We start from the raw sequence: 27,255 nt of genomic DNA, 5'->3' as shown, positions 1-27,255 counted from the left end.
ATCCATAAGGTTGGCTAAGGCTTGGTTGGGTCTTCTGAGGTGACTATGAAGAATTTAGGTCAGTACAGTGGAGACATTTCACTAGCTCAGCCACTGCAGGCCTGGGTGGAAATAGCACGAGAGGCCAGCGTTAGGGAAAGTAGTGCGTCACAGCTCCCGGCCTGATTCCAGACCCTCACCGACTCCCCCCTCTGATGCAAACGAGCCATAACTTCCCTAATGATCCTAGACCGTGCACGTGGACGGGCCAATGGGAACTCACAGAGGGCGTGGCTTCTCTTCCACATGTACCATTATTTTTGTTCAATATGTGTCAAAACCTTTAAGGGTTTGGCACGTTCCCTCTTTTTAAAACTGCGGCCACCTTGGCACGCATGTACACACTTAGGTTCAGAAGTCCGACACACACACACACATACACACACACACACTGTAAACAGTCTTTATTGAGACATGAGTGCTTGTATAAACATAGACAAGCCCTATTGAGAGTCCATGGCTGAGCTGAACAATATGAGGGGGGGTTGCTGGACGTTCCTCATAGACGGTGTGTACAAAATCCAATTATCAGAGCCACGGCATTAACATTCCAGCAGTCTGGCAGGTGATGGCTCTGTCTTTTCACCACGACGACCCCCCCCCACCCCACACCCATACACCCCCCCGACCCCTACCCCTCCGCCTTACACTGCCAGCCTGTGAGCGCACAGTCGCACAGTGCTATTTCACTAATACACACTCGCATAGTCATCTTGAGATCGCCCCCCCCCCCTCCAAAAACCCCCTTTCTAGCTCTGCTCCAAGTATTGAGACATACATAAGGGGGGGGGACAGCGACAGTGGGCTTTTCTTGTGAAGATCAGCGCCCGGGTCTTACAGGCAGCATCAGTCAATGGGGCATTCTTCTCCTTTCTGTCACAGTGTGACAATATGGGGGGCACTGATAAAATTGCTTTGATTGCCATAGTAGGAAAAAATCAAGTTTTGGGGGGATTTTTGATCTTGTTTTGAGACCCTCATCCTCCAAAAACACTGTCCTCTTTGTATACCCCCCTCTTCTGCAGTATTTGGCCCGATACAAGATGCCGTTTAAGTAGTAAACCGTTGAAGATGAACAATATTGTTCAGCTTGCTGATAAGGCATTAGAATAAAGACTTGCCTACGGGGGAGTGGGGGGGGGGGGCAGAAAAGCAAACTTTACCCTGTAAAATAAACAACGGTGTTCTCTCCCGGTCTACCAGTTATATCTATGATTAACATACACCATTTATTGACACTTGAGACCGATTGCGACGTTTCAGAAAACACTTGACAGTTTTTTTCATTAAGGTACCACAGAAAGTAAACTTAGTATTCCCTCGCTACATCACAGGTCACTACTTTTTAAAGCAGTGAAAGTTTTTTAAGTGTTATTTTTCTAACAGTGTATGAACTTGCATTGTGTTCTGCTTCACTGTGGTGTATTGGAGCAATCTATTAGTGCTCTGTTGTACAGTATGTGTGTTATTATATTTACTACTGCTACCAGTCGAGGGTGTTGTGTACTCATGTGAGAGTTCAAGATGTGCCCAAACACGTCCAATTCGTCTCAGTACGTATGGTCACCCACAACAGTCCTGATGGGCTAAAGCAGAACCTGCCTAGTGTGTTCAGCGTTCTGATTGGCTGTAGACCATTGTCAGTCAATCTCTTTCATGCACCAGTGCCATGTTTTTAGGACGCCATTATAGACTACTGTAAATGAGTCTTCCGTTCATGGAGGACTACATGGAGGTGTAACCACAGGACCAATATGTTTTAACAAGAATACAAAAACGCTACAGCCGAGCCGAGTCACTTAATAATTTTTTGCATCCAAGAGATTCATCATTAAGAGTCGAACAAAACTCTGAGAGTGTTTAAACAAGAGAGAAATGTTGCTGCTCGTTTGTGTTGCTATCTATGTAGACAATAACTTCTGTGTGTTGATAGTAAATCTATACTCTATAAGTCACTTCGCAGTTCCAATCAGTGCCTTCACTCTACCACGGTTTTTCAAATACATACTAATTACTAAAGCACACTGTTTCGAGGTTAAATACTGCCTATTATTAGTCACAAAATAAGTTTAATTAAGAATTTTCAAGCATGGAAATGGCTAAATACACTAAAATGCGAGATGCATTCACACTGGTCACGAGGTGTTACTAAAGTCAGTGTAATGTTTGGTGAGACACACACACACCAAGATTTATATCACATAATAAAAATCCTGAAAAATAACAAACTCAACTCACTTCCTGTCCGCCGGCCACTCAGCTGCCTTGGGAACACATTTATATCAACACACACCGGTATGTATGTCTGAAATGGCTTATTTACTCTTAGTCTGTCTGTGATATTGGCTAATACAACTGTAAGAGCGGGCTGCACGGCGGTGCAGACCTCACAGCTAGAAGACCCGAGTTCAATTCCACCCTCGGCCATCTCTGTGTGGAGTTTGCATGTTCTCCCCGTGCATGCGTGGGTTTTCTCCGGGTACTCCGGCTTCCTCCCACATTCCAAAAACATGCTAGGTTAATTGGCGACTCCAAATTGTCCATAGGTATGAATGTGAGTGTGAATGGTTGTTTGACTTTATGTGCCCTATGGTTGGTTGGCCACCAGTCCAGGGTGTACACTGCCTCTCGCCCGAAGACAGCTGGGATGAATGAACTGTAAGAGCAACTATAGGGGTGTTAGTTCATGTCTAGAGGGCTCTATTAATAATGTTTGAAAAAAACATATTTAGAGGGTGTAGAAATATTCAATTTCCTACTTCACTGAACCTAATTAACCTCGATAAACAAGGGATTATTGTATATGCATGTTTCGAGAAATACTCTCATCGGGTGTACAAGCTGTACACCGACTACCCTTACGTTCCATACTATTGTCCCATGACAAGATATGTCATTGGGTGAGGGGTGTAGTCACTTTTGGGAGATAGTGTCACACAGTCAGGAACGTGGCCTACGTGATATCATGCCTCTGCTTAGTGCCCTTGTCAAGTGGTATAGTATTTATATCTACACATAGGATACATCTGGCCCCCATACAGCTCCTTCCATCAAATCAGCCAGCCCGCAAAAGCCAGCAAGTAATACATTAAGAAAAGTGCGTCTGGCCACAAGCGATCGATATTTTCAGCATTTCTTCATGTGCCTTCATCCATTTTAATGAATTTGCTTGAGTCCCTAACATACTGAATAATGTCAATCATCTTCTTCTTTGCATAATGCATTTCCCTGTTGTTGTCTATTTTTGCACTGACCGACGGCCAACACACGCTTAATTGTACTACAGATGAAAAAAATGTTTTTTTTTCCCTCGCACGAGCTCAGCCGCAGCTTCCTATTCATAATAGTTGGCAATGCTTTTTACGCCGTCTGCCAGGGATCACGCCCTGACCATTTTCATTTTCCCACCTGCCCCTTACAAATTTGTTTCATTTATGTCACTGATTTGGCAGGAGGATTATTTTCCTGATGGCCCGTCGACCCTTCGACGGTCTTCTTTTGAGTCTCAAACCTCTTAGACGGTCAGGAGTTAGTGACGTCATATGCGATCGCATACGATACGTGTTTTACGTCAGGCATGCAGCTATCGGAGACCCCCACAAAAAATAACAATTTATCATCACACAAGCGCTGGAAATAATCCAACTGACAAGGGAGCGGCGTATCGCACACCGACTAAAACACACTGTCCACCCACCCGCCCACTCATGAAGCAACCACTTTGATAAATCTATCAACTGCAGCTGCGTGTTTTTTTTAATGCAATCATCCACGAGTGAGATCCACGTGAGTGTCCCCAACACTCCGGGGGCACTGCAACCCAATCCCACAGGCCTCAGAGACGTGGAAACAAACAAGATGGCCAACCAATGCCGTGTTCATGTGCACGGAGCTTGCAGGAGACGAAGAAGAAGAAGAAGAAGAGTCTCCTGGGGCGGCGCTGGCTCGACAAACAGGACCAGAGGATGGCTGCTGCATGGATTAGGGCCCCACAGTGGTCCATTGTTAATTGGGCGCCATGTGTGAAAGCTACAGAGGGATTAGTTTGTACAGCTGCTGCCATTTGTCATAACTGCCCTTAACAAGACACACATGGCAATCCCAAGTTACAGCCAGAGGTTTTTACACAAAAGTGTGTGTGTGTGTGTGTGTGTGTGTAGCGGGTGGGCGTCTAGCGTGCCGCAGCCGACAAACATATTCCTGGGACCCAACCCCAGAAGGTCGATGAGCAGAGGTCAACCGGGGTTGCCAACAAGGCAGCAAGTGGAAGTGACGGCAGGCTGCGAACAAAGCTATGAAAACGTATTAGGGATTCGACACAGGGGCTATTATGCTGCGATAATCTCTCATTATACACATTTCATTGGCCTTATAGGATGACTTATGAAATTTAACACAGGCATGGAGATGTTTTTTTTTTTTTTTTTTTAAGAATCCGCAGCTGTAATTGTGGGTTGTCTAATTACAAAGCTGACTGAGTAAATGTGGAACAAGCTTTCAGAGCGTTCGCACTTTCACCAAATTTTACATCAGTTGCTAATTTTGGCAGCTTTACAAAACGATCCTCCCATCGACGCGACTTTAAAGGTCCCTTATTAGGCAAAAGTGATTAATCAATGGTGTCCCAAAAGACACCAAACATGAGAGAAATCTAACATCTCCCTCACTTGTTTGCTCCACTTTGGAGAGAATACAAAATACGAAGGAGCTAAAAGTTTGATAGCATTGTTTTTTCCTTCAGTAAATAAGCTAACCTAGCATTGCTGTTAAAATGTGACCACTCCTTAAAGGTACGGTGTCGTATGTGATATAATATATGGCAGAGCTACAATGTATATGTAAAAAGTACACAATAGTGGGGGGGGGTGACACTGAAGTGGGCAAAACGTGCCCACCCAAACGTACACTTGGCACAAGCAGCCACGGCGGCGGGACGTTCTTGTGTAGCTGTGACAGTGATGGGGCCGTACTGTACGGCCTCACAAAGGACGAGACGAGCATCACTCTGGGCCACTGATCCACCCTGTCTGCGCTCAAAAGACTTTGATGGGACAAAGCGGGATGGGGGTCTCCTGGGTCTCCTGGGCAACCACTCCGCTTGTCTGTCCCTGCCTAAAGTTCCCTGACTATCCCGTTTTTTTTTTTTTTTCCTCCGGGTGAAAGGGAATGGCTTTTGCTCGGAAGTCTTCAGAGCCGACTTGAGGAATAGCTAATTAAGGAGAATGTAGCAACCATGGGATGCTAGCCTGACAGAAGAAGGAGAGTCTTTTGTAGGCAGGCAGGACAGTGAGGTACAATCTAACGCCCGGGTTTAGGGGGTGAATGTGCCCATTTGTCTTCATTTGGGGAGGACCGGCAGACAGCGTGGGGGTTGGGGGAAGGAGGAGTGGGAGGTGCCGGCCCTCCAGTCAAGTGGCCTCGGGGGGATTTGAAATGCATTCGGGGGTCCTCCCCAAAAGCCTGGGAAAGTGCAGGGAAGCGGCGATCTTAACCGTAGACTATCTGCGGGCCCTTAACCAAGTGTGGTCGACCAAAACAGAAACGAGAGGCATCTCCAACAACAAGAAAAGAAAAGCCTTTTCAGCACAAAGTCTCAAAGAAAAGCCAAGGCCCGTTTTTTTTTTTTTTGTTTTTTTTTTCCTGAGCTGTGACACAAGCAAATGAAAGAAAAAAAAAAAAAAAGAAGAGGGTTATAAATTTTCTTGAAGAGGCAGGCACATTTCTCCGTGGCCTCTGCTCAGAGCTGCCCGGTCTCCATGGAGGTTTGTGTACACACCGGGAGCCAACAGGACCTGTTTAAGCCTGGAGGTATTTGCTGCAGCTAATAACGCCTGCTTGGACCCCGCTGCACCGCAAACCGGCGTGGCGTTTGACAAAGAGCAGCAAGAGGAAAACGGAAGGGCAATGCATGCAAGAAAGAAAGAAAGCAAAAAATAGCTGCTGGGGTTAAGAGGAAAAAAGGATCGGGAAGACACTGAGTGGGAAGCCGGAATCAATAAGGCAAAGCGCTGAAGCTGGGGAAGGAGTTCTAAGTGGATTAGATTGAGGGAATGTGTTCGATAGGTTATGGCTCTGAGATAGCGGTGGCCAGACACCGCCGGCTCTATTGCATACTAATAAGGAAGCTAAGCGCGGGGTTGAACAGTTCACTCGCTAAAGCCTTTCTAGAAGTTTACCCCCCCCTCAGGCTCATTTCACGAGGAATCCCTTTCTCACAACGAGACAACAAGAGAAGAACATGAAAGGCAGCTACCAAGACTGGGAAGTGGCTCATTACGACAAGTTTCTGGCAAGAGCCCAGACCTCAGGCCTCTCTCTGGCCCGCTGTCAAGGCCCCGGAGTCGCTCGGCATGAGGAGGGAGATGCCGGGCGACTCTTGATGGAGGAGGAGGAGAGAAGGGGAGGAAGGGAGGTCAGGCCTCTCCTTTCACGGCCGCCTTGACCACAGGCAGCCGGGCGGAAAACAAGATGCGAGCGGGCTCACGGGGGTGACTGACTCCCCCTCACTTAGGCCACCGAAGCGAGGGGACCACCAGCCGCAGCAGCCGTGCCGTTGATCCCCCCTCCGACCTCTGCGGTCTGACCCCGATCCCAAGAGTTCAACAAAGCGGGCTTACGAGCCGGGTCGGCTTTTTACTGATGTGTTGTGCTCAATTAAACTTCACAGGACGGCCTGACACATCTCCTTGCAGGGGGTCACGCCCCCGGGGGCCAAAGGTTAAGGCAGCCGCTCGTTAAACAAGGTCTCCATTAAGCGGGTGTCCAAACTAACATGACGCTGCAGAAAAACAGCAAATGACATTTTATGGTGGTGTTAACTTTCAGAGTAATGGAGCTGCTTGACCTTGACTTCTTTGCCTGCCAACACGCAATCGAATCCCCGACACGGACACAAACAGCTTCACCGCGATCGCTCCTCCGCCTTCATATTTCATAACCACCACTTGTCTGAAGAAAAACATTCATTCATTCATTTTCTACCGCTTTTTCCTCACGAGGGTCGCGGGGGGGCTGGAGCCTATCCCAGCTGTCTTCGGGCGAGAGGCGGGGTACACCCTGGACTGGTCGCCAGCCAATCACAGGGCACATATAGACAAACAACCATTCACACTCACATTCATACCTATGGACAATTTGGAGTCGCCAATTAACCTAGCATGTTTTTGGAATGTGGGAGGAAACCGGAGTACCCGGAGAAAACCCACGCATGCACGGGGAGAACATGCAAACTCCACACAGAGATGGCCGAGGGTGGAATTGAACTCTGGTCTCCTAACTGTGAGGTCTGCGTGCTAACCACTCGACCGCCGTGCCGCCTAAGAAAAACAATAGTTGCAATACTCCTTTTCAGTGAATTTGACTAAACCTGCTAAGTGGAGGGAAACAGTGAAAGGATTACACACACGTAAATTCATTTCTTATTGGTCGCTGATGGCACATTGGCACGTTGGTACGGGAGGCAAGGCGGCACCCAAACGTGCCCTGACATGACAACTATGCCGCATCTTTGCGGCAAAGGGCATCTTTGTGACGAACGAGGAGGCTGTGTCCAAATATTTACTAAGAATTGTGTATTGGAGTGAATTGACCGTTACATTTGGTGACGTAGAAGAGATATTGTTATTATTATTTCATTTTTCTATACAGCATCAGATCACAATAGAAGTCATTGAAGAATACATACATTGTTCCTTATTAAAGAAAAAGCGTCTAATTTTTTTTGCATCCTATTTATCTTCCTCTCCCTAAGTGTTTCTATGATAAAAGGTGGTTGTCGGCGGTGTGGGAGAACCTATGGGAAATGCTGACATTGAACGCCACACAAAATGCATGCCAACCCAGCCAGCTCTCCGTCAAACTACACCGTATAGGAACATTTCACACACATTACGCTCAAGCCGCTGTTTTATTTGTTTGTTTCACGCCGTCATAGCGCCAAAACTTCCCAAAGCTGCATTGCGGATGCCAACCGACGAATCAAAGGCATGCTGCAGGCAGACAAAGAGGGTCCGATGCCAACCTCGCCAGCAATCTCCACGCCATGGCGGGCTGCGCTGGGTTGCCTGCCTCCTTGGCACGGTGCAAAACAAAATGGCGCCGCATCGTCACATGCTAGGCACAATATGGCTGCATTGTCAGGAGGTGGGTTTAAAAAAAAAAATCAAAAACAGCAAATTTGATTTATTTCATTAATTCCAAAGCCTCATCATTGCAGTAAAAAAAAAAAAGAGGCGCTTTCAAGTTGGCTGCAGCAGATGCAAAGTGCAAAAGAGAAAGCGCTGGCATTATCCCCACAAAAGACACAAAAGAGGCTCTGATGCCAACCCCGGTGCCAGTGGCAACCATTCTTGTGGGTGCCTTCTGCTTCCCCCTGGTATCAAAACACAAAATGGTGCTCGGGCTTTTGACCACAATGAGCCAGCGACGCCACCAACCGCTTCTGGCCCAAAAAAGCGGCGAGAGCTTGAATACCGAGACACTAAGAGCGCCATTTGGGATAAAAAGGCTGGGAAAAAACCACACATTCAAGGCGTCGGGATGAGATATAATAATAATAATAATAAGCCTCCTTGAAGATTGTATGCTCATTTAGGAAGGAACAATCCTGCATTGAAATATAACACATTTTCTTCCAAACGAACATATTTTTACCCCCCTGTGAAAATGCTGGATTAGGCATTGGTTATAAATATATACAGATTGAAAATTAATTCGTCAGTGTATTTTTTATACATTTGAATATCCCAAATTAAAAATACTTGAAAAGTATTTTTGCAAACCTTTCACACAATGAAAGTACTAAAAAATGACAGCATGAATATTCCATGGAAATAATGATAATATAGATATAGATATTTGAGTGTAACCACTACAATTCTACCATTATTCATTAGGTGTAGAAAGGACTCTAAATAGCCTGTATAATAATTATTACTATTATTATTATTTGCTATCACTTGCTCCAAGCCGACATTTTTCTCAGAAAAAAATTGAAAAGGTGCAGAAATGTAAAAAAAATAAATAAAAATTTGTTTGTCATTTTGTGTGTGTGTGTGTGTGCCATATAAATTGATATAATATAAACTGAAAATTTAGTTGCATACGGTATTGAACAATGAGGCTCCACACACACACACACACACACACACACACACACACACACACACACACACACACACACAGAGTTGTAGAGGTCTTACCTTGGTCCTGGACATAGTAGGCAAGGAACAAGTCCAGCTCCTTGACGGACACGGTGATGTGATGCGGCTGGACACAAAGTGCAGGGTTGGTGCAATGCGGCGACTTGACCAGGCGCTCGCCATCGGTACTTTCCAGAGGGATGCCCTTGAAGAGGATGACCATGACCAGGTCCAGACGCCACACCTTGTCAGCCTGTCGCAGGCAGTCGATGCGGCGGATCTTGCCCTTCTGGTCCGGGTTGGAGAGCACACAGCACGGGTGCTTCTTGCCCGTTACGCTGAGGACAAAGTCCTCACGGTACTCTTGCCTGATGTCCTTTCGCAGCTTGGCCAGGAGTCGGGAGGCCCACTTCTGCTTGACCTCGGCCTTCTCGCTCAGGAGCTCGTCCTTCACGGCGCGCTCCTCGTCCTTGGACATCCGCTTCTCGTGCTTCTTGAAGTACTTGCGCTTCCGGGCCTGCAGGTTGAACCACGTGTAGGCGATGGCACGGACGTGAGGGAGGAGGGCCTCGATGAAGGGATGGAACTCATCCTGGGAAGAGAGGACATGGCGACGCATCATTTGGAGAGCATGTGGAAGCCACCAGTGGTACAGGTCCTCAAATACAACAAAAGGGAGAGAAAAGCTGGAGGGCCAGGTGGGGTGCTGCTGCTCTTGCACACAGGCCACGGGGGCGCAAACACGCTAAACACACACACGGCAGAAGAAAGGCATCTCCAAAAGCGGCTGGACTCGGGACGCCATCCACGTCTCACTAGTCCTACTTTTCAGGCACAAATTGCAACTTCCACATGAACTTTTTTAAAGAAACTGCTAGATTTCACTTTGTGGCCCTCAGGCATTGTTATTGGAATGAAAAGATAAACGCTAATAATGGCAGCTGCTCACCTTGCAAGATGAGGATTACGTGTTGTCATTAATCAAGACCAGGAAATTATTTTTGGAAGAACTTTCCATTGTTGTTACTTGCATCACTTCTCTAAAAATGTGATGACTTCATATGGGATTTTTTTTTTTAGATAGCAAGTCAATTGGAATAATTTTGGGTTTAATCGTCTTTCTGGGTTTACTGATATTTCCTGTAAAGCTGCAATTAAAGTAACAAAAATGGATGTTTTCACACAAAATTTTTATGGCATGGGGGGCCATAAAAGAATCTTCTTAAAGTACAAACTAAAAGTCTATCATTTACTTATGCCAAGTAACATATAAACAGCAAAAGTGACTTATCATGCATTGTTATCATTGGCTTTATCTGCAACACAAGCTGGACTCCTCCAATGATAACATAAATAAAAGACAATAAAACACATCCATGTTCCCATTTTTTCTAATAGAAGTGCATCCGTTTAGGAAAATAAGTCCGAAATTAAAGATGTTACATTAAGTTTTGGGTTTAATCTGATTTGTTAGGAGTAGATAAATACCTGAGTGAGACAAATCGGAGAATACATGACGATAGTTCTGCATAGAAAAGTGAAAACGAGGTTCTGGTTCCGGTGCTGACTTCTCGACTACCGCGCCATTCCTGCAGGGCGAGCTCCGCCAAATGAAAAGAAATGATCCCAGAACATCCGTTAACTTTTTTTTCCCCCACTCCAAAAAGTCCAAAAGATTGTCTCCTGCGCAAGAAAGTCAGTAAAAAATGCAGTTATTGGTAGTAAAAGTGAGCTGGTTGCGTGGGATCATGCACGCATGGCGGTGCTGTGCGGAGTGTGTGATGTTCTCTGCTCAGCTTCATATGTGGCGCACCTTCTGCTCCTGCATCCAGCAAATCACACACAACTTTTTTTTTGTACCCACGTAATTACACACGCCTCCTCCTCCTCTTTTTTTTTCTCCTCCTCCTCCTCCTCCTCCTCCAAGCATTCACGGCACCTTGTCTCTGAAAACATGCTGAGCAGAAGCTCTCCTAAATAATGCTTGTGGACTTTGGAGTAGAACCAAAGTGGGTTAATGAACAGCAGCGTCTGATAAGATAAAACACAGTCTAATGTGATTTGACTTTAAACTTGCAAACTGTCACTTTAGAATAATCACTATAATAAACGAAGAATGCATGGTGGGTTTTCACACAAGAAAAGAGTAATAATCCACGTACCATTGCACTGTACTGCATTGGCTTTTTAAACAAAAAGTGGGTCCGGACGCCTGGTTGAAGCAAACACGCCGGTAGATTCACATTTCTCAACTTTGGTGATTTTTGGGGCGGGAGGGGGCCGTTGCTCTTGTAATGTAACGTAGACAAAAATAGGAGAATTCTTGGCAGAAAACGGTAAAAAAGAAATGACAAAAAAAAAAGCTTTTACCCCCCTTTTTACGCTGGTCTTCCTTCCTATCGTCCAAGTTTTTAAGGGGGGCGGGGAGGAGGGGGGGGGGTTGTTCGGTGATCCAGAAGAGGAGGTTGTCTGTAAAGGCTTGGTCTCCGCCTTCACTTTCACTGTCTGCCTCCCTCCCGGGTAAAGCGACGTGTTGGGAGCACGGTCACTTCCGGTGGTAGCCTTCAAAATACCACTTCACTGACTTGACGGAGCGTCAAAACTTGTCTAAACTTCATCCAGGCAGGGTCATATACGGAATAATGAAAGGTTGCAAGGGCCACGTTCATATTTCCTTAACGACTTATAGTTATACAGTGTATATATTACAAGCATTTCAACTTTGTAGTGGAGGTGAAATGTTATTAAAATGACACTATTTTCTCTTTTATACAACAAGTTAATCATAAAACTGCAACTTCTCATTCAATTACAGCTGTATACCCTTATTTGTTTACTTTATTATGATAATATTGTAACTTTTCCCCCAAAACGTTTTTTTTAAATGAACTTTATTTTGTTTGTTCGCACTTTGGACACCCCTGACTTGTAGATTAACTTGAAATGGCAAGTTCTTCCGGTATATTTAAACATGAAAATGACCCAGCAAGCTAGCCAGCTAGCCTTGTCATTCTTACTAGCGAACAGTTATTTGTCTCTTATTTTGAAAAGACACGTCCCCGCGCTCACGCCTCAAAGCGTGGCTTCCCGGCGCAGCTTGATCGGTTTTGTCATAGTGTTGGAATTCTGGCCAATGATTGGCTAGAAGCAGCGCCCCCCGGGACACTCTGCCCCGGGGCCCCCACTTCCGCTCTTCTGACGTACTGCACTGCTGCCTGGGGTCTTGACGTACGTACTGGATCATTGTATAAATGGTACAAATGGTAACCGAAGTGCTCCGTATTATACACTCATACAATCGAAATAGTAGTGATATTTCTACGCGTGTTATCTTTCGCAAAACGGTCCATTCTACAGTCTAGCTTTAGAAGTCAAATACTGTATTATTTTTTATTAATTGTGTATCTTTTGTGTTGTGTGCAAAAACATTATTGTACGCATATACAATATTAGTATTCATATAGTGCTGTATTGGAGCACGAGGCATTATTAGCATAGCAATGTACACAGCATGGTTAACAAGGCTCTGGTGACCTCCAGTGGACACTATTGAAACTGCTTCAAGGAAATATAATGATACATTTTCCTGCAAGAACTACAGGTTGCTACACTACATCATTGATATTCGTCTGAATATATATATATATATATATATATATATATATATATATATATATATATATATATATATATATATATATATATATATATATATATATATATATATATATATATATATATATATATATATATATATATATATACACTACGAATCAAAAGTTTTAGAATGTATTTGGAGGAAAAGAAACACTTTTAAGTGTTACGTTTTTAAGTGTACATTTTATTGCCATTTTTGTCGTACAATAGATAGTACAAATAGTACAAATGTAGTACAGACAGTTGATGCCCTTTGTGAATCCATCTTCACCACTTGGAGCAATGTTCCCAATAGGCTCCTGGAAACACTTGCATCAAGCATACCCAAACCCAAACCCATATTTCAAGTGATTAACAAGAACGGTGGAGCTACTCATTACTGAGTTCTACTGAGACATTGTTTTGTTCTGGTTTGGAGAGATTTTGTCATTTTAGGAGTAATGGTCTTCAACTTTTGCAGTCAGTTTATCATATTAAAAAGTATTTAAAGCAATAACATAGAATCCATGAAAAAAAATGAGACAAGCTGAGCTATAGTGTGACAAGTAAATAAATATTCAATATGGCAGCCTCTTCATCATGGGAAAGGCGCGGGTTGGTTGGACAAGGAGCTTTTTGTTTGTGCTTTACTGGAGTTATTCACATGAAAAGTCCTAACTTACTGTACAGGCATTGCAACTCATATGAAAAAGTGCACAAACTGTTGTTAAAGAGTGAAATAAGACAAGAGATGAGACCATTCCCTGCACAAAGTAAATCCTAATAATGTGCAAAAAGTCGTTCCACTCACCATCCACCACGTCCTGGCTGTCACATCATAGCAAAGCTGCCACTTGACAGGCCTCTGGGACTCTTTTGCAGCCATGACGGTGACGGCAGTCCCGGGATGCAGCGTGCTGGAGGATGGAGACACCTTATCAAGTACGGGCATCAGTGGAGGCACGCCGCACGGAGGCCGGTCCATAAGGCACTGCATTGTGGGAGAACACCGCAAAGCAGACAAGCAGCTTGACCTAACCAACTTGGACATGAATGTGCTAATTATACCCCCTCCCTTTGTAAGACCCCCTCCCCTCAGCATTGGATGTGGATTAATTACAACATGAAGCCTCCAATACAAACGTTGTATTACACACATTTAAAGTAAAAACATACAAAGCCAACATAATTCTACATTTCCCATAATGCAACCAGTGGCATGTTGATATGTATGTTAACATGGAGTCATGTTCTAATCTTGTATCTAATATGGTATACTTCAGTACTACTACTCATTGTTTAAATGTGCAATTCGGAAAATGCTTCTAACTTAATTAACATTATTGGATTTGGATTATTCAACTTGCAATGTACACAGTGTTTATGGCATATTGTAATCAATATTTATGTGTATACCATCATGCCTCTTTCAAGTTAAAGGTGTCAGAGAATGAACTGTGCAAGTTTTGCACAATGATAGCATCCTTTTGGGGTTCCAGCAGAAGACACACTATTTTCAACGGGTTTAGAAAGGTTGGGACTACTACCAGGAAGATAAAGATATCACACAGAATGGGACAGAGAGGCAGACAACGTGTGTGACAAAGGAATTATCATGCTCTTGGATTCTGACACGGAAGAAGTAGACTTTTGTGGTTTTAGCTCCCAAGAAGATAGTGATAAGTGACTTTTCTGGTTGGCTACCGTTAGCTAAGTTATGTGCATTATTCGACACAGTTTTACTACACAATGTTTGGTGGGAAATTTTTTTTTAATAAAAATGTTTTTAAATCTTTTTGTGCAACATATTTCTAAGCTGAGAAGCCACGGTCACGGTGCCTTCATCTTAGGTTTCTTCCCTGTATTTGATCAGGAAATCTATAAATTCATGTTTACAGAATGATACCGAAAATACATTATTTGATGCTATTAGTAGTTTTTTTTACTAGAGGAACGTGCTAGGTTCATCATATGTTTTTATAAATGTATGTAAAGTATACACCTGTGTGTGACAATAAAGACATGTATGTTACAATGTTCCACCCTCAGCCATCTCTGTGTGGAGTTTGCATGTTCTCCCCGTGCATGCGTGGGTTTTCTCCGGGTACTCCGGTTTCCTCCCACATTCCGAAAACATGCTAGGTTAATTGCCGACTCCAAATTGTCCATAGGTATGAATGTGAGTGTGAATGGTTGTTTGTCTATATGTGCCCTGTGATTGGCTGGCGACCAGTCCAGGGTGTACCCCGCCTCTCACACCGAAGACAGCTGGGATAGGCTCCAGCACCCCCCGACCCTCGTGAGGAAAAGCGGTAGAAAATGAATGAATGAATGTTATACATTTTCAAAGCTCAATGGAAACTGAGCTCACGTTTTGGGGTGAAGAAGGCGGCACTTGAGATGTTCATCAGTGTCAGGATTTCACTTGTATGTACTTAAAAATGTGTTGTATCTTTATGGAAATGTTTGCAAAAAAAATAAAAAAGTTGACATACCTTTACACTGCACCCACTTTTCAGCGTTCTTCCCTTCAGTGGTTGTAGGATTTAACGGCAACGCCTTTTCTGATGGCTGAAAGGCAATCAGAAGCACTGGCCTACTGTACATTTACAATTTGATTTATTTGCTACAGTCAATTATCTTCATTTGTAGCATTTCCCTCGGCGGCACTGCTTCCAGTACGTGTACAGCAGGGGTCTTAAACACGCAGTCCGCGGGCCAAATGTGGCCCGCAGGACACTAGTTTGAGGCCCCCGCCTTGATATGAAAGTTTAATGTTAGTGCGGCCCGCGCAAGTTTGATATGGATGCCGTTTGATTAATGTTCATGCTAAAGGTTAAATAACTGTTCATAGTTATCCTCCCTATCCGTGTGGAAGTGGTAAGTTTTTGGCTATTTAAGTTTAAAGGAAATAATTTGAAGGCTACCGTTTAGGTCGCTAGCTCTCTAGTTTGCGAGTTAGCATGTGTCTCAAGACCCTGCAGTTGCGCAATATGTTGTAAATAAAAAAAAAGTATAAATGTGACTAGTCGTGTTTTGTCATGTCTACAGGGCTCTAATAATGCTTTGTTAATTTTAATCTGAAAAAAATAATTTGTCTACCCACCAACTATATGTGGTTTCTTGAGTTTTTATTATTTGCCGTTTTATTATTATTATTATATTTATTTATTTATTACTGATTGATTGATTTTCTTTATTCTTGATTTGTTTATTTATTTTTCATCTTATTTTGTGCAGAAAAATAAAAATTAAGATATTTGAGAACAGTGGAATGTTTTATCAGAGCTTTTCTTGTAGAAAATTGGAACCAAAGCACTGAAAAAGTTTGTATATTTTTCTGTTTTTAATAAATGCGTTTTGTTTTGGTTTTTTTGGAAAACCTGATGCGGCCCAGCCTTGCCCAGACCCTAGCTCCAGTGGCCCCCAGGTAAATTGAGTTTGAGACCCCTGGTGTACAGTATTTGTATGTTACATCTATACATCTCCAGATGATCTTGTAGTGTTGAGGTTGCTTGAGTATCTTGTAGTATTGTATATTATTGATGTTTTTTATGGATATTGCGAGGTGGATTAAGTCAATTAAGTTCCCTTTTACCTTCATTGGAGACGTGACTGTTCCCAAAGACATCATGTGGCAGCGAGATCAACCACTTCTGTCTTGAATTCAGTAGCGTTTCTCCCTTTCTTCATCAAGATTCTGTGACTTGCAATTTTCTTTTCTGGAATGGGAAAATTAGATTTTAGTTGAGTTAACGTGAAATAGCTAAATCCTTGCAGTAAAACAAGAAATAACTCCCATCGGGAATGGTTTCATGACTACAGGTATCAAAATCACTATCATAACAAACAATAAGAAGTCGAAAAGTAAACTAAGAATCAATCGATACATTTTGTCGTCGTCTTGATGGGATTAGGCATTGGACGTTCAACTTTTAATTGGATTTCTACTTTCTACAATGAGAGCTTATTTGAAAATCAATAGGCCAATCAATAACCTGCGTGCAAAGTACATTCGGACATGGCAAACCCCACGTGGGTTTATTCCACACAGGGAAACATGCCTTCAATGTGAACATTAACAATTCTATTTATATGCTATTGATAAGCTTATATAAAAGAAATCCAAAATGGCACCGGTCAGATCATGACAGGCAGGCGTCCAAAAGGCCATCCAAGCTAAGCATGATGCCACACGAGCAGGATATACACCCCATATGGACAAAAAATCTAAAAATGCACCATAATAATAGCGCAGATAATACTTCTTAGACTTAATCCGTGTCTGGACGAGACAGGTACACGCGTGTGCCCGGCGTACAGAGTTAGCTTGCTGGTTGATGATGTCTTTTGTTCAGCCAGATGTCACGGACAGTACAAGTGGCAGGTGGCCGCTCATTTCATTACCGAAGATTAAGAGCCGCTCGAGATGTTTAGACTCTACCATCAATTATCTCGTACTTTTATTTCAAATGTACGCTTTGACTTGAGAAATTGTGCGGCGTTTTGCTTGCTGTTGACGTGAATCCCAGACTGTGAAAAGGTAGCCCAGTCATTCCGGCTAATTGAGTTACATTTAAGAGACAATACATATAAGGTGGATTATGTACACAGCTATGCACACGTTACATACGCCTCACTGATACTCAAGGTTTTTTTTTCCCAACAATGGACCCACCGCTTGGGATCTTAAAACAGCATTATTTAGCAGATTAGATTGTAAAAAAAAAAAAACATACTATTTCCAGTGCATACGCCAATTTATATTGTGACTAAACTAACAGAAAAACAAACAGAATAAAGAAAATGGTTACAATTTGTAGTAAAGACACTCTCTCACTTTGCAGGCTTTAAAAAATCACATTAAATATACATTTTATATTTTTTTACAGTCAATCCCTGCTATTCACTGAGACCCACTTCAATTAAATGGCAAATAAATAATGGACACACCCATAAAAAGCCCTTAAAATGATTATTTTTCATACTCATTCTAAAATATGCCCCTCAAAGTTATGAACATTCAGTTTTACACATGAAGAAACAATTACAGGCATTCTGTATACTTAGAAAAACATGTCCTTCCACATTACGTCTTGTTAAAGCATCTTTCTGCTGGAAAATATTGAGTGAATTGACTTGTGAGGCATTGCTCTTTGCTGAGTTCTTACTTAAACTGCAGATAGGCGGGAATTTACTGTGTTGTTTTTCTAAAGTACATATAAACCCATCAAATATCATCATGTTTTTGGTTTAAGGTAATTCCTAACTATACTAATTAAATTTAATAGTGACTAGAAAAGAATTAAATAGACACTTTGTCACAGGCCACACACACACAATCTATATATTTGCATATAATCAACTTGTTCTTACAAAACAGAGCCAGTACTCAAGGTTTTCAGGTGAAAATCCAGCAAAGTGACACATAATTGAGGTGATCAAAAAGCAACACCGCGGTGCGTGATTCATAGCATGAGGTTTTCAATTGAAGACAGAAAATCAAAACACAAATATAAAAAAATATACAGAACTTCAATCCCAGTGTCCCACCATTGCACCTCAACTGTTAAATACTGTACATCATATAAACCCGGAATAACACACAAAAAAATAAAAATTCAAGTAAACCTGTGTCCTTCAGAGTACCAGTAATACAGCAAAACAGAAAATCAGCGCTTATACATTTTCTTAACAATTCTTTGGCTAACAAAATAAAGTTTGATCAGAATGGAAGTGCAACTTATCAGGCACTTGGTTTAGTACATTTAGAACCCATCATGTGACATTTGCACCACAGATCAACGCTAGAACAGGAATAGGTGAACACTTTGGCAAATTTGCCTTCTGGCATATTGGGAAAAACGGGCAAAGCAACAGCTATTTAGCTTAGTTTAGTGGAAAAATGAAAATTATTAGTACAGGGAGATTAGTTATCTTTTATCTCCTCCCCATTCATTTTCAAGGCTAGGCCAAGTAAACCAGCTGCTAGCTTTGGCCCATTTATGTTGTTTATTTCAGCCATATGAAGCCCATTAATGCCATTGAAAGAAAAACATAAATATTAAATGACAAGATAAAAAGTCATAATTATGAGGAAAGAGTCACATTTACAAAATAATATAATAAGAAAAAAAGAATAAAATATTATGACATAAAAAGTCTAGATTATTAGATTAAAAGTCGAAAATATGATTAACAGATAAAATTAGAAGATAAAAAAGTTGAAATTACAAAATGGGAAAGTCAGTTATGGAAAAAGGGCAAAATTGTGGAAAAAATGGCAAAATCCTTAAATAAAAAGTCAAAGAGAAAAAAAGTCAAAGTTATGAGATAAAAGTCATAATTATGAAAAAAGGTCAACAGTATGAAATAGTCATAATTATGAGATGATAACCCAAATTAAGAGATAAAAAGTCAGGAAAAAGTTAATGAAAAAAAAAGTCTAAGGGAAAAAAGTCAAAATTATTAGATTAAAAAGTCATAATTATGAAAAAAGTCAACATTATGAAAAAAGTCAAAATTATGAAATAGTCATAACTATGAGATAAAAAAACAAATTCATTCATTAATTCTCTACCGCTTATCCTCAAGAGGGTCAAATTATGAGATAAAAAGTCATAGTTAGAAAAAAGGGCAAAAATATGTAAAAAAAAAAAAAAAAGTCAAAATTATGAAATAAAAAGTCATAATTCTAAGAGAGAAAAGTCGAAATTATGAGATACAAGCTGCATGTGACGAATGCTCGCCTTCCTCACGTTGCACTCAGCACTTTTGTATCTCCTTATTTGGTCTTTTTATGACTTAACATTGGGATATATTTCTTTCAATGGCGGAAAGGAGCTTTCCTAGAGATGGATAAAAGAGGTACGGAATTTCACTTCTCCAAACGAGAAAATGAAGCAAAAACAAACAAAAAAACAAGACATCACACTTATGAGCCTAATTAAAAGGTGACAAAGACAGAAGCTCTTCCTGTAAATGAACCTGAGAGTATTTCTTTTCACTTTCGGGTGGAGCTAGTATCTATCCAAACCCAGAAAGTGCTTTTCACAGTGACTTAAAGCAAAAAAAATTTTAAAAAAAGTGTTGTTTCTTCACCCCGTTTGCTAGGTGTGTAATGGTACAGCATAATCGGTTACCTCGGTTTTGTCACGGTTTGCTTCATTTTGGTTACAGTTAAGGAGCAGCTTGGCTTTAACAGCTTTAACAGATCATTATTTTTTTAATGGAACATAACTAAATTCTCCAATAAAAACAATTCTTGAAATATACATTCCTCCCTCGCCACAATGTCACAGTTTATCAAAAAATTATTAATTATTCATACATTCATGAATGAATAATTAATGAATAAATGATGACTGTGGTTTGTTATTCGTCCATGAATATTGAAAGACAAGTTATATGTAGCGTTATGATCACCGTGTCAGTAATGTTACAAGGATCAGATCATTTACCATCATTTATCTTTACACTACAGCACCTTAGCTTGCAGCCATGGATCCTTGCAGTCCGACATGGCAGTGAAAAAAAAGTTCTCCTCTCATTCCGTGTGGAAGTGGGACAATTTGTTACAACTAGTTAGCGTGGTAGCTTGCCATGTGCTATGAGTGGCAGCCATCCAATGTCCCTGCAGTAGCTTGTGCAAAAAGCAGTGTGTAATGTGGCGTGAACAAAGCCAGCAGTATTGTCGGCGTGTACGTCTATGTATGGAGGATTAATGTTAAGACTGGCTGTCCTGTACATCAAGGGGCAAGCGTCATAGTGAACAAGGGAGTTTCATGAAGCTAATGGTGAGTTATGATGTCTTATTATTGCTTATTAATAAACTACGTATATATAATATATAATAATATTAAGTAATATACGTACGGAGAGGGGTGGGGGGGCACTTAGATACATTTTGTGCACTAAAGATTCATAGCTGAAGCAAACATCTTCACTTTGTGTTGTAGGTGTTCTATAGGTATATAATATATTCAGCACAATGGTCTAGTGATTAGTATGTTGGTCACAGCGGTACAGACAATGGATGGCTCTAATAGCATATCATTAAAATTCATTTTATTTTTCCAATATGCTAAGGGTCATTTAAAAAATATCTATGTGCCAAAAATGGCCAGTGGGCCACATATTGGATACATTAAATAACAGCCTTTTTTAGGGAATGATGCAAACAAGTGCAAGAGTTATAGTTTGAACCCTTTGAACTGTTATTTTGTTGTCAGTAAATTCAAATGTCTTTGTGGCTGAAGCGCAGTATTAATAGTTGTAGCTAGTAGCCCTGTTCCCCGTGTCTGCATGTGTACCTTGTGGGAAATGGGTACGCCTACTGGAGAGACAAATCTTACTGGAATACAGGTACCGTTACACCCCTCCAGCTTCCAGATGTATGGAGAGTCCGTTCTTGTTGTAGTCCTCATCTACCATGTGTGCGGGTCGAGGGTCTATACGTGTGTTCGATACAGGCTGCTGTTAATTTGTTGGAGCGCCTGCCTGCTTCGAACGGGGATGAACCACAGCGCCTTCCAGTGGGTACCGCACACCTCGGCCAGGGCCAGCTTCCACGATCTGCTCTGGTCTTGGCTGCCAAAAACACAAACACCACACAATAGGAAATTATCTTATATTGAGAGGAAAATAATGGCTAATGATATTTCCTGCAGACTTACATTTCCCCAGAGAAGTACGCCATTTTCTCTAAGGTGGTGGTATCCTGTCATTGTGGGGGGGTCACATGACCAGACAAAAACAAGTCAAGTCAAGCAAATTACAGCTCCTTTCACGCAAGACATTGACATTATATACTGTAATTTAGTGGATTTAGAGGAATTCTCATAGCGAGCCATCTATACTGACCGTGACGATGCCTGCCAGCTGAGAATAAAACAAGCCTGACATGCCGGTGAACATGACCACACCCATGAGAGCTGAAAGTCGCAGTAGAGCCAGTTCGTGTCGCGTAGCGAACTTCTCCTGGAAGGTGGCAACAGAAGAGGCAAAGTCCAAGTGTTAACAATGGTGAAAGCCCCAGCGAGCCAGCGAGAGACGCTTACTGAAACATGAAAGGGTGCAAGGGCCACATTGATATTTTGTAAGGGTAAGAAGTTACACAGCTTTGTAATATACAGTAGGTGGAAAAGCCTACTAGCAGTATCAGCTTCAGTCTTTCCTTTAATAATCTTTTTGTACTATTACTTCATCCATTTATTCAATGAATGAATAAATATTATGATTACATTCCTATAATATGACAACTTTTTTCACAACCTATTTTTCCCAAAATTTAGTTTTGTTTATTTCTGGTATTACTATTTTGAAAAATTTCAGAATATGACTTTTTTTCCTCTTAAAATTGTTTGGGTCTCCCACCATTTTTCTGCTTTTTAATTTTTTTTTCTTTTTCAACAAGCTTCTAACAATTTTGTAATTAGCTTCATTCCCAAAACATTTTGACTTTATTCTCGTACTATTACAACTTTTTCTGCAACCAAAAAATTCCTACTTTATTTGTTGTTTTGTTTGTTTTTCAAAATATATTTTTCTAAATTTATTTTTCTCTTTAATTTTCAACGTTGTTAAAAAATTACATTATTTTTTCTCCTAATATCACATCATGATTTTTCCATCTATGGGCCAGAACTGGCCGCAAGTATGTGAGTGCACTAAATACCTGGTCCAGTTGCGTGAGGGGCTGGAAGTAGTAGTACTGGCAGAAATCCAGCACCAGAGTGAACAAACTGAGCACCTGGGTGTAGAAGCACAGCTGCAAGAAGAGCCAGTGGTTGTCTTCCCCCACACAGTTATTGATCCTGACGAGACATACAGGACTTAAAACACCGCCTATTCATCAACAGTTTTTGTTGCTGTTGCAACATTCAAAGATCTTATAAGAGAAGAATATAAACAGGCAGTTACATGAAGTTCACAAACATCCTTTCAAACCATCAGTAGAGGCTTAAAAGATGAAAAGAAGTGGAGTTGACTGCTAACATTAGCAGCAGGTATCTTGCCTATGTTTGTATGACAGTGACTACTCACCAGGGGCAGTGGTGGTCCATCCGGCGCACACAGTGGCCACAGCGACTACAATGATGGGACCTTTTGGGCCTCATTAGGTTGCACTTGTTGCATAATTCCCAGTGCTGTCGCTCTGAAATACAAGGGGAGCAATCAAGGATAATCAAGGATCAGGCCTTTCTCTGCATCTGTTCAGGACATTCTACGCTTGCAGGAATATCTCTGTGTCCATACCAGAGTGAGGTATATGTGGGTTGACAGGAAGACGTCCAGGGTCTGCCGTGGACGCTCTGAACAGGGCAGCGAAGCACAATGCAGATGCAGCATAATAACCTGAGAGAAGCGTTCTTTTTACCAAGTGTGTCGGCACAGCAGTAGAGCATTGTGGATACTCACAGACAACTACAGCCCAAGGAATGTGTCCTTCTTTGTAGTGTGGGAGCAAAACCAGCATAGGAATGAAGAAGGAGTTGTAGAGCCAGACGGCGAAGACCAGGCTGATGCACAGCCAGCCCATGGGATCCGCCACACAGTGTAGTCGGAGCTTCATGGCTGCTGCACCTTTAGGAAGACCCAAATAAAAAAGGTACAAATGCTTCCAGTGCAACCACGATAATTAAAGTTGCATGTTACTTTGTGTCTCAAATGTTAAAAACGTCAAGGGCTACTATGCAGGGGCGGGGCTACGCCCACCCAATTGGCCATCTAGTCATTTCAGGTGCCATTATCAGTATCTTATTACCTGCCCAATGTGAGTAATGGTCTCACCTGGCCACCCCAATTAAAGATGTCTGTCTCTGCAACTGTTACTACATATCAATAAATAGATTCAAGTATGAATGACAATATTGGATTTTGTTGGCTAAAATAATATTTAGTTAATCTTTATTTATTAACATTTTTAACACGCTCATGCTATAGGAATGACACGCTATAAGAATGAAATATCCTTTGATAGCATGCACTACTAAACTTAAAAGGTCATACTCTCAGTTTCACAGCAAACCGAACTACCCGATAACAACCAACTATTGCCTACATTATTTATAAATCATAATAACCACAGGAAATTAAAAAATATACTTTATGGTGATGACCTAGCCAGAGCAGGTAGCAGCGTCAATTACTTCCTCGTTCGAGACTCCGTGGGCTGGACAGGAAGTGTTGACAGATAAACATTTCCGGTTTCAGTTTTAGAAAATAAGAACCCATTACGGCTCAACAATGCTACATTACAATAAGTCGATACACAAAATGAGTGTTTTAATAAGTGCACAAAAAGACCTTTAACCACATTATTTAGGAACAATGACACGAATTAAACATCTTAATGGAGTTGTCCTCTTCGGTCCTCATTCCGGACATCCGGTCTGCGTCGTGTAGACAAAATGCCGATTCAGAGTATGTTGTATTAAATTGTCACATTATCACAGTCTATTAGTTAACGAGACTGTAATTCGGCCATGCGTAAAAAATATTTATAATAATTATATCTTTTGACTGTTCAATGCAAATATATGCGTTTCAGCTCTTTCCCGATTTCCCGCTTACAGGAAGTTGCTACCAACTAGTCACTATAAGAGCTTCTCCTCTTTTGAGCTTTACGCAGAATTTGTTAGATTTTATTATGAAAAAAATGTTTTGAAGCTCCCTGTTGTAATGTGTGATCAATATAATTAGTGTATAATTGACACATGTAGGGATAACTCCACTTGTCTCACTTCACATATGACGGATCCCATGGGCAAACTATCATTATATCATTGTTTTATTACTATCATTGTAATTTTTCATCATTTAAACTTTGCACAAAAAAACATAATACATTTTCAGGAGCTTGAAGACCCCGCCTGACCCCAAAAACCCACCACTACAGTTACAGTTTGCTCAAAACACATTTAAAATCAAAGTAAATTACAGCAATGTTAAACAAAAAAATAATGCGAGATAAAATAAAAAAAACCCTGAAAGAGATAATATAACAGCAACAGCCAGAATAATCATTAGAATCCGATACCCAGCACCTTAATACAATGATCAACTTTGAAAGAAAAAAATGACTCAGAAGAGAAACAGTGTCATCATGTTAAAAAGAAAAAAGCGTAGCCTTGCCCCAATTACATCCCTATCGCCACCACCAGTGCGTGTGTGTTTTCTACTGTTTCAACAAGATGGAGGCAAGAAGTGAGAGAAAATTATATTTGTGGCCTTTGAACATGTGCTCTGATGTGTGTGTGGGGGGTTGTGGGGTTTATGCTGAGCCATTCCGGACTAGTGAGGCTGTTACAAAAAGGAAAGTTTTAAAAAAAAATGGATACGGCAGACAAAAAAAAGGCCTAAAATCAACAAGCAGCAGCCACCACCACCATCAATATTAACATAATGCTCAATTTGGGGTTTTTGTGTTGAATCCCATACACTGTGTGGATGATGAACATGTCAAAAGGCAGCAATAACATGATCCCCTCCCGCCCACTCCACAGAAAAAAAACACATTTTACAAATCCAAACGTTATTAAAACAACACAAAAATGTATTCTCAAATCAAAAGCAGGAAAGTAATTCAACATTCGTTGTATGTTTTAATGCGTTTTTTTCTCAGTGATCACACACACTTGTTTGTGTGTGTGTGCGTGTGTGTTCACTCTTTGGGACCAGACGAATGAGGAGGTGGGGAGGGGGTCAGCTCGTGAGGAGGAAGGTTAGACATTTGCCCCTCTTTTCCAGTGCACTTTTTTAAATAAAAGCATTAAAAGAAGGAAAATATGTTTTAAAAGAAGAGTTGCTGCAGGGTGGGTTATAACACCAAGTCGAACTGGCCTTGTCTGACCCTGACTCAAGGGAAGAGGAGAAGGGAGTGAAGGAGGGGGCAAAGGATGGAGGTGATTGTGCTGGAGGTGATGTGTGTGAGGAGGAAGGTTCAGTTCTGGGTTGGTGACAAAGGAGGCGTCCTTTCTATCAACAAAGTCCATCCAAAGTCATTTTTGTGTGAAGGCATGGCTCAGTTGGGAGTCCATGAATGAGTTTTGGAGAATCGGAACAACTCCAGCAAATTAAGGCTCCACATTACATCATGAAGTCGATCCTTCAGCATTTCTGAGCGTTCCGTCCAAGCCTGCTTCCCCACCCAGAACCATTCGGTGCAGCGAATAAATAGCAGGGAACTGACAGGAGTGTTTGAGGTGATCTAACAAGAGCAGATCTGACATGCAGAAGAGACAACTATTCTTTTTAAAAATGTGAAAAAAGAAAGAAAGACAAGGAGAGAAGATGTCAGTTTGCAAGTACTTCACATCAAGCGTTCCAACTGTTGGAACAAAAAAGGAGAGAAAAGCTTAGGGATAGCCCTACTTCAAAGCATTGTGGGACAATCATGTTATTTCAAACCTGTCAAGCTCCAGCATAGCCACGCCCGCAAGCCGTCTTCACCCTCCCACCCAATTCACCCTCCGCTCCTCTGACAGCTCACAGCTTGAGCTCATTGGCGATCTTCGATGCAATGTTCTTGAAGGCGATGGATGTGCCCGAGATCCGCTTGAAACGCACGCCGTTGAGGGAGAGTCGTGGCAGCTTGCACACTTCCATCTCCCACTGGACGAAGTCGTCACGGGCCGGGTTGCCCGACACGCACATCAGCATGTAGCGCTCACGCAGCTCGTACTCACAACTGTTGGAGTCGAGCACCTTGCGGATCTCTCGCATCATCTCCATGGGCTCCATAGAGGAAGTGGTCTTCATGGACCAGGTGAAGCGCAGTGAGCGTGGCTTGGCCGAGTCCTTCTGGCTGGCGATGGCGGGGGGCGTGCCTGTGCCGCCTAGAGTGGGGGCAAGAAAATAAAAAAAATAGGGAAATAATGCTCAGTACAGTTGTCCCTTGCCGCAACACTGTTCTAGTATTGTTTTTTTTAAACATAATGAATAAATCATGCTGATTCATGGGTGAATAAATTATACATAAGCAAATTTTCCCTAAATAAAGCATGTTCAAGGACAAAAATAGCTGAAAGAACCAAAATACTCATTATGTTAACTGCCATCTGACCCAGTTTCTACTTCATAATGTCACAGTACATGTTGGAACTCCTGGTTCCCCTCGTGCTGTCCCAGACTATCCTACCACCACCACACTTGACTGTAGGAAGGACAATTATTTTGTGTAGCCAGCTACAATACAGGTCAAATGTATGGCTGTTTGTTGACTCATTTTCAGTGGATAGTAAATCTATACTGCTGTACAAGCTGTACACTAAGGTGGACAAAGGTCACAAATCCACCCCTTACCTCACTCATGTAATATAAAGCAGCACATCGAGTGAGGTCTATTTGCTGGGGATGATAGTTACGCTACTCCGCCAACAATTGTCATGGTGAGATATGTTTATTGTATTCAGCATATATGGTCAGGAAGTGAGTTAGA

At 41.8% G+C, this 27,255-nt stretch overlaps 3 protein-coding genes across 21 annotated transcripts in view; all 3 read right to left on the bottom strand.

Moving 5' to 3' along the window:
• The window catches only part of LOC131125402 (nuclear factor 1 B-type-like), a 62,191-nt gene extending 48,421 nt beyond the window's left edge, over positions 1 to 13,770 (bottom strand). For 2 of the 9 annotated variants that reach the window (XM_058066938.1, XM_058066937.1), the window contains exons 1-2: positions 11,342 to 11,599; positions 9,240 to 9,771 (exon numbers count right to left, since the gene is read on the bottom strand). In XM_058066938.1, the coding sequence (XP_057922921.1) occupies positions 9,240 to 9,771; positions 11,342 to 11,359 (550 nt within the window). In that variant the 5' untranslated portion in view covers positions 11,360 to 11,599. Of the gene's footprint in view, positions 1 to 9,239; positions 9,772 to 10,667; positions 11,060 to 11,341; positions 11,600 to 13,626 lie in introns of those variants that run through there. The other 7 variants (XM_058066936.1, XM_058066939.1, XM_058066932.1 and 4 more) reach the window with 6 other exon arrangements.
• Positions 13,771 to 16,055: 2,285 nt separating this feature from the next.
• On the bottom strand, positions 16,056 to 24,431 carry zdhhc21 (zinc finger DHHC-type palmitoyltransferase 21). Of its 2 annotated transcripts, XR_009129023.1 has the most exons (9): positions 23,922 to 24,431; positions 23,235 to 23,399; positions 23,073 to 23,171; positions 22,860 to 22,971; positions 22,492 to 22,630; positions 21,678 to 21,794; positions 21,491 to 21,534; positions 21,170 to 21,404; positions 16,056 to 16,537 (listed from the first exon to the last, which is right to left on the bottom strand). XR_009129023.1 is itself a non-coding variant. In XM_058066942.1 (8 exons), exons 2-8 carry the CDS (start codon positions 23,386 to 23,388, stop codon positions 21,266 to 21,268), a joined length of 804 nt encoding a protein of 267 aa, XP_057922925.1. In that variant the 5' UTR covers positions 23,389 to 23,399; positions 23,922 to 24,431; the 3' UTR covers positions 18,133 to 21,265. The 2 variants fall into 2 exon arrangements, 1 of the variants encoding a protein (XP_057922925.1); XM_058066942.1 differs by lacking the exon at positions 16,056 to 16,537 and having other exon boundaries at positions 18,133 to 21,404.
• A 157-nt stretch (positions 24,432 to 24,588) lies between these two features.
• Positions 24,589 to 27,255, bottom strand: part of mark2b (MAP/microtubule affinity-regulating kinase 2b) — a 34,844-nt gene continuing 32,177 nt past the window's right edge. For all 10 annotated transcript variants that reach the window (XM_058066926.1, XM_058066918.1, XM_058066920.1 and 7 more), the window contains one exon: positions 24,589 to 26,653. In XM_058066926.1, coding sequence (XP_057922909.1) covers positions 26,304 to 26,653 — 350 coding nt within the window. In that variant the 3' untranslated portion in view covers positions 24,589 to 26,303. The remainder of the gene's footprint in view (positions 26,654 to 27,255) is intronic.

Source organism: Doryrhamphus excisus, chromosome 3, assembly GCF_030265055.1.
Source record: "Doryrhamphus excisus isolate RoL2022-K1 chromosome 3, RoL_Dexc_1.0, whole genome shotgun sequence".
Lineage (NCBI taxonomy): Eukaryota > Metazoa > Chordata > Actinopteri > Syngnathiformes > Syngnathidae > Doryrhamphus > Doryrhamphus excisus.
The sequence above is the reverse complement of the archived record's forward strand: the minus strand, read 5'-3'. Positions and strand labels throughout refer to the sequence as shown.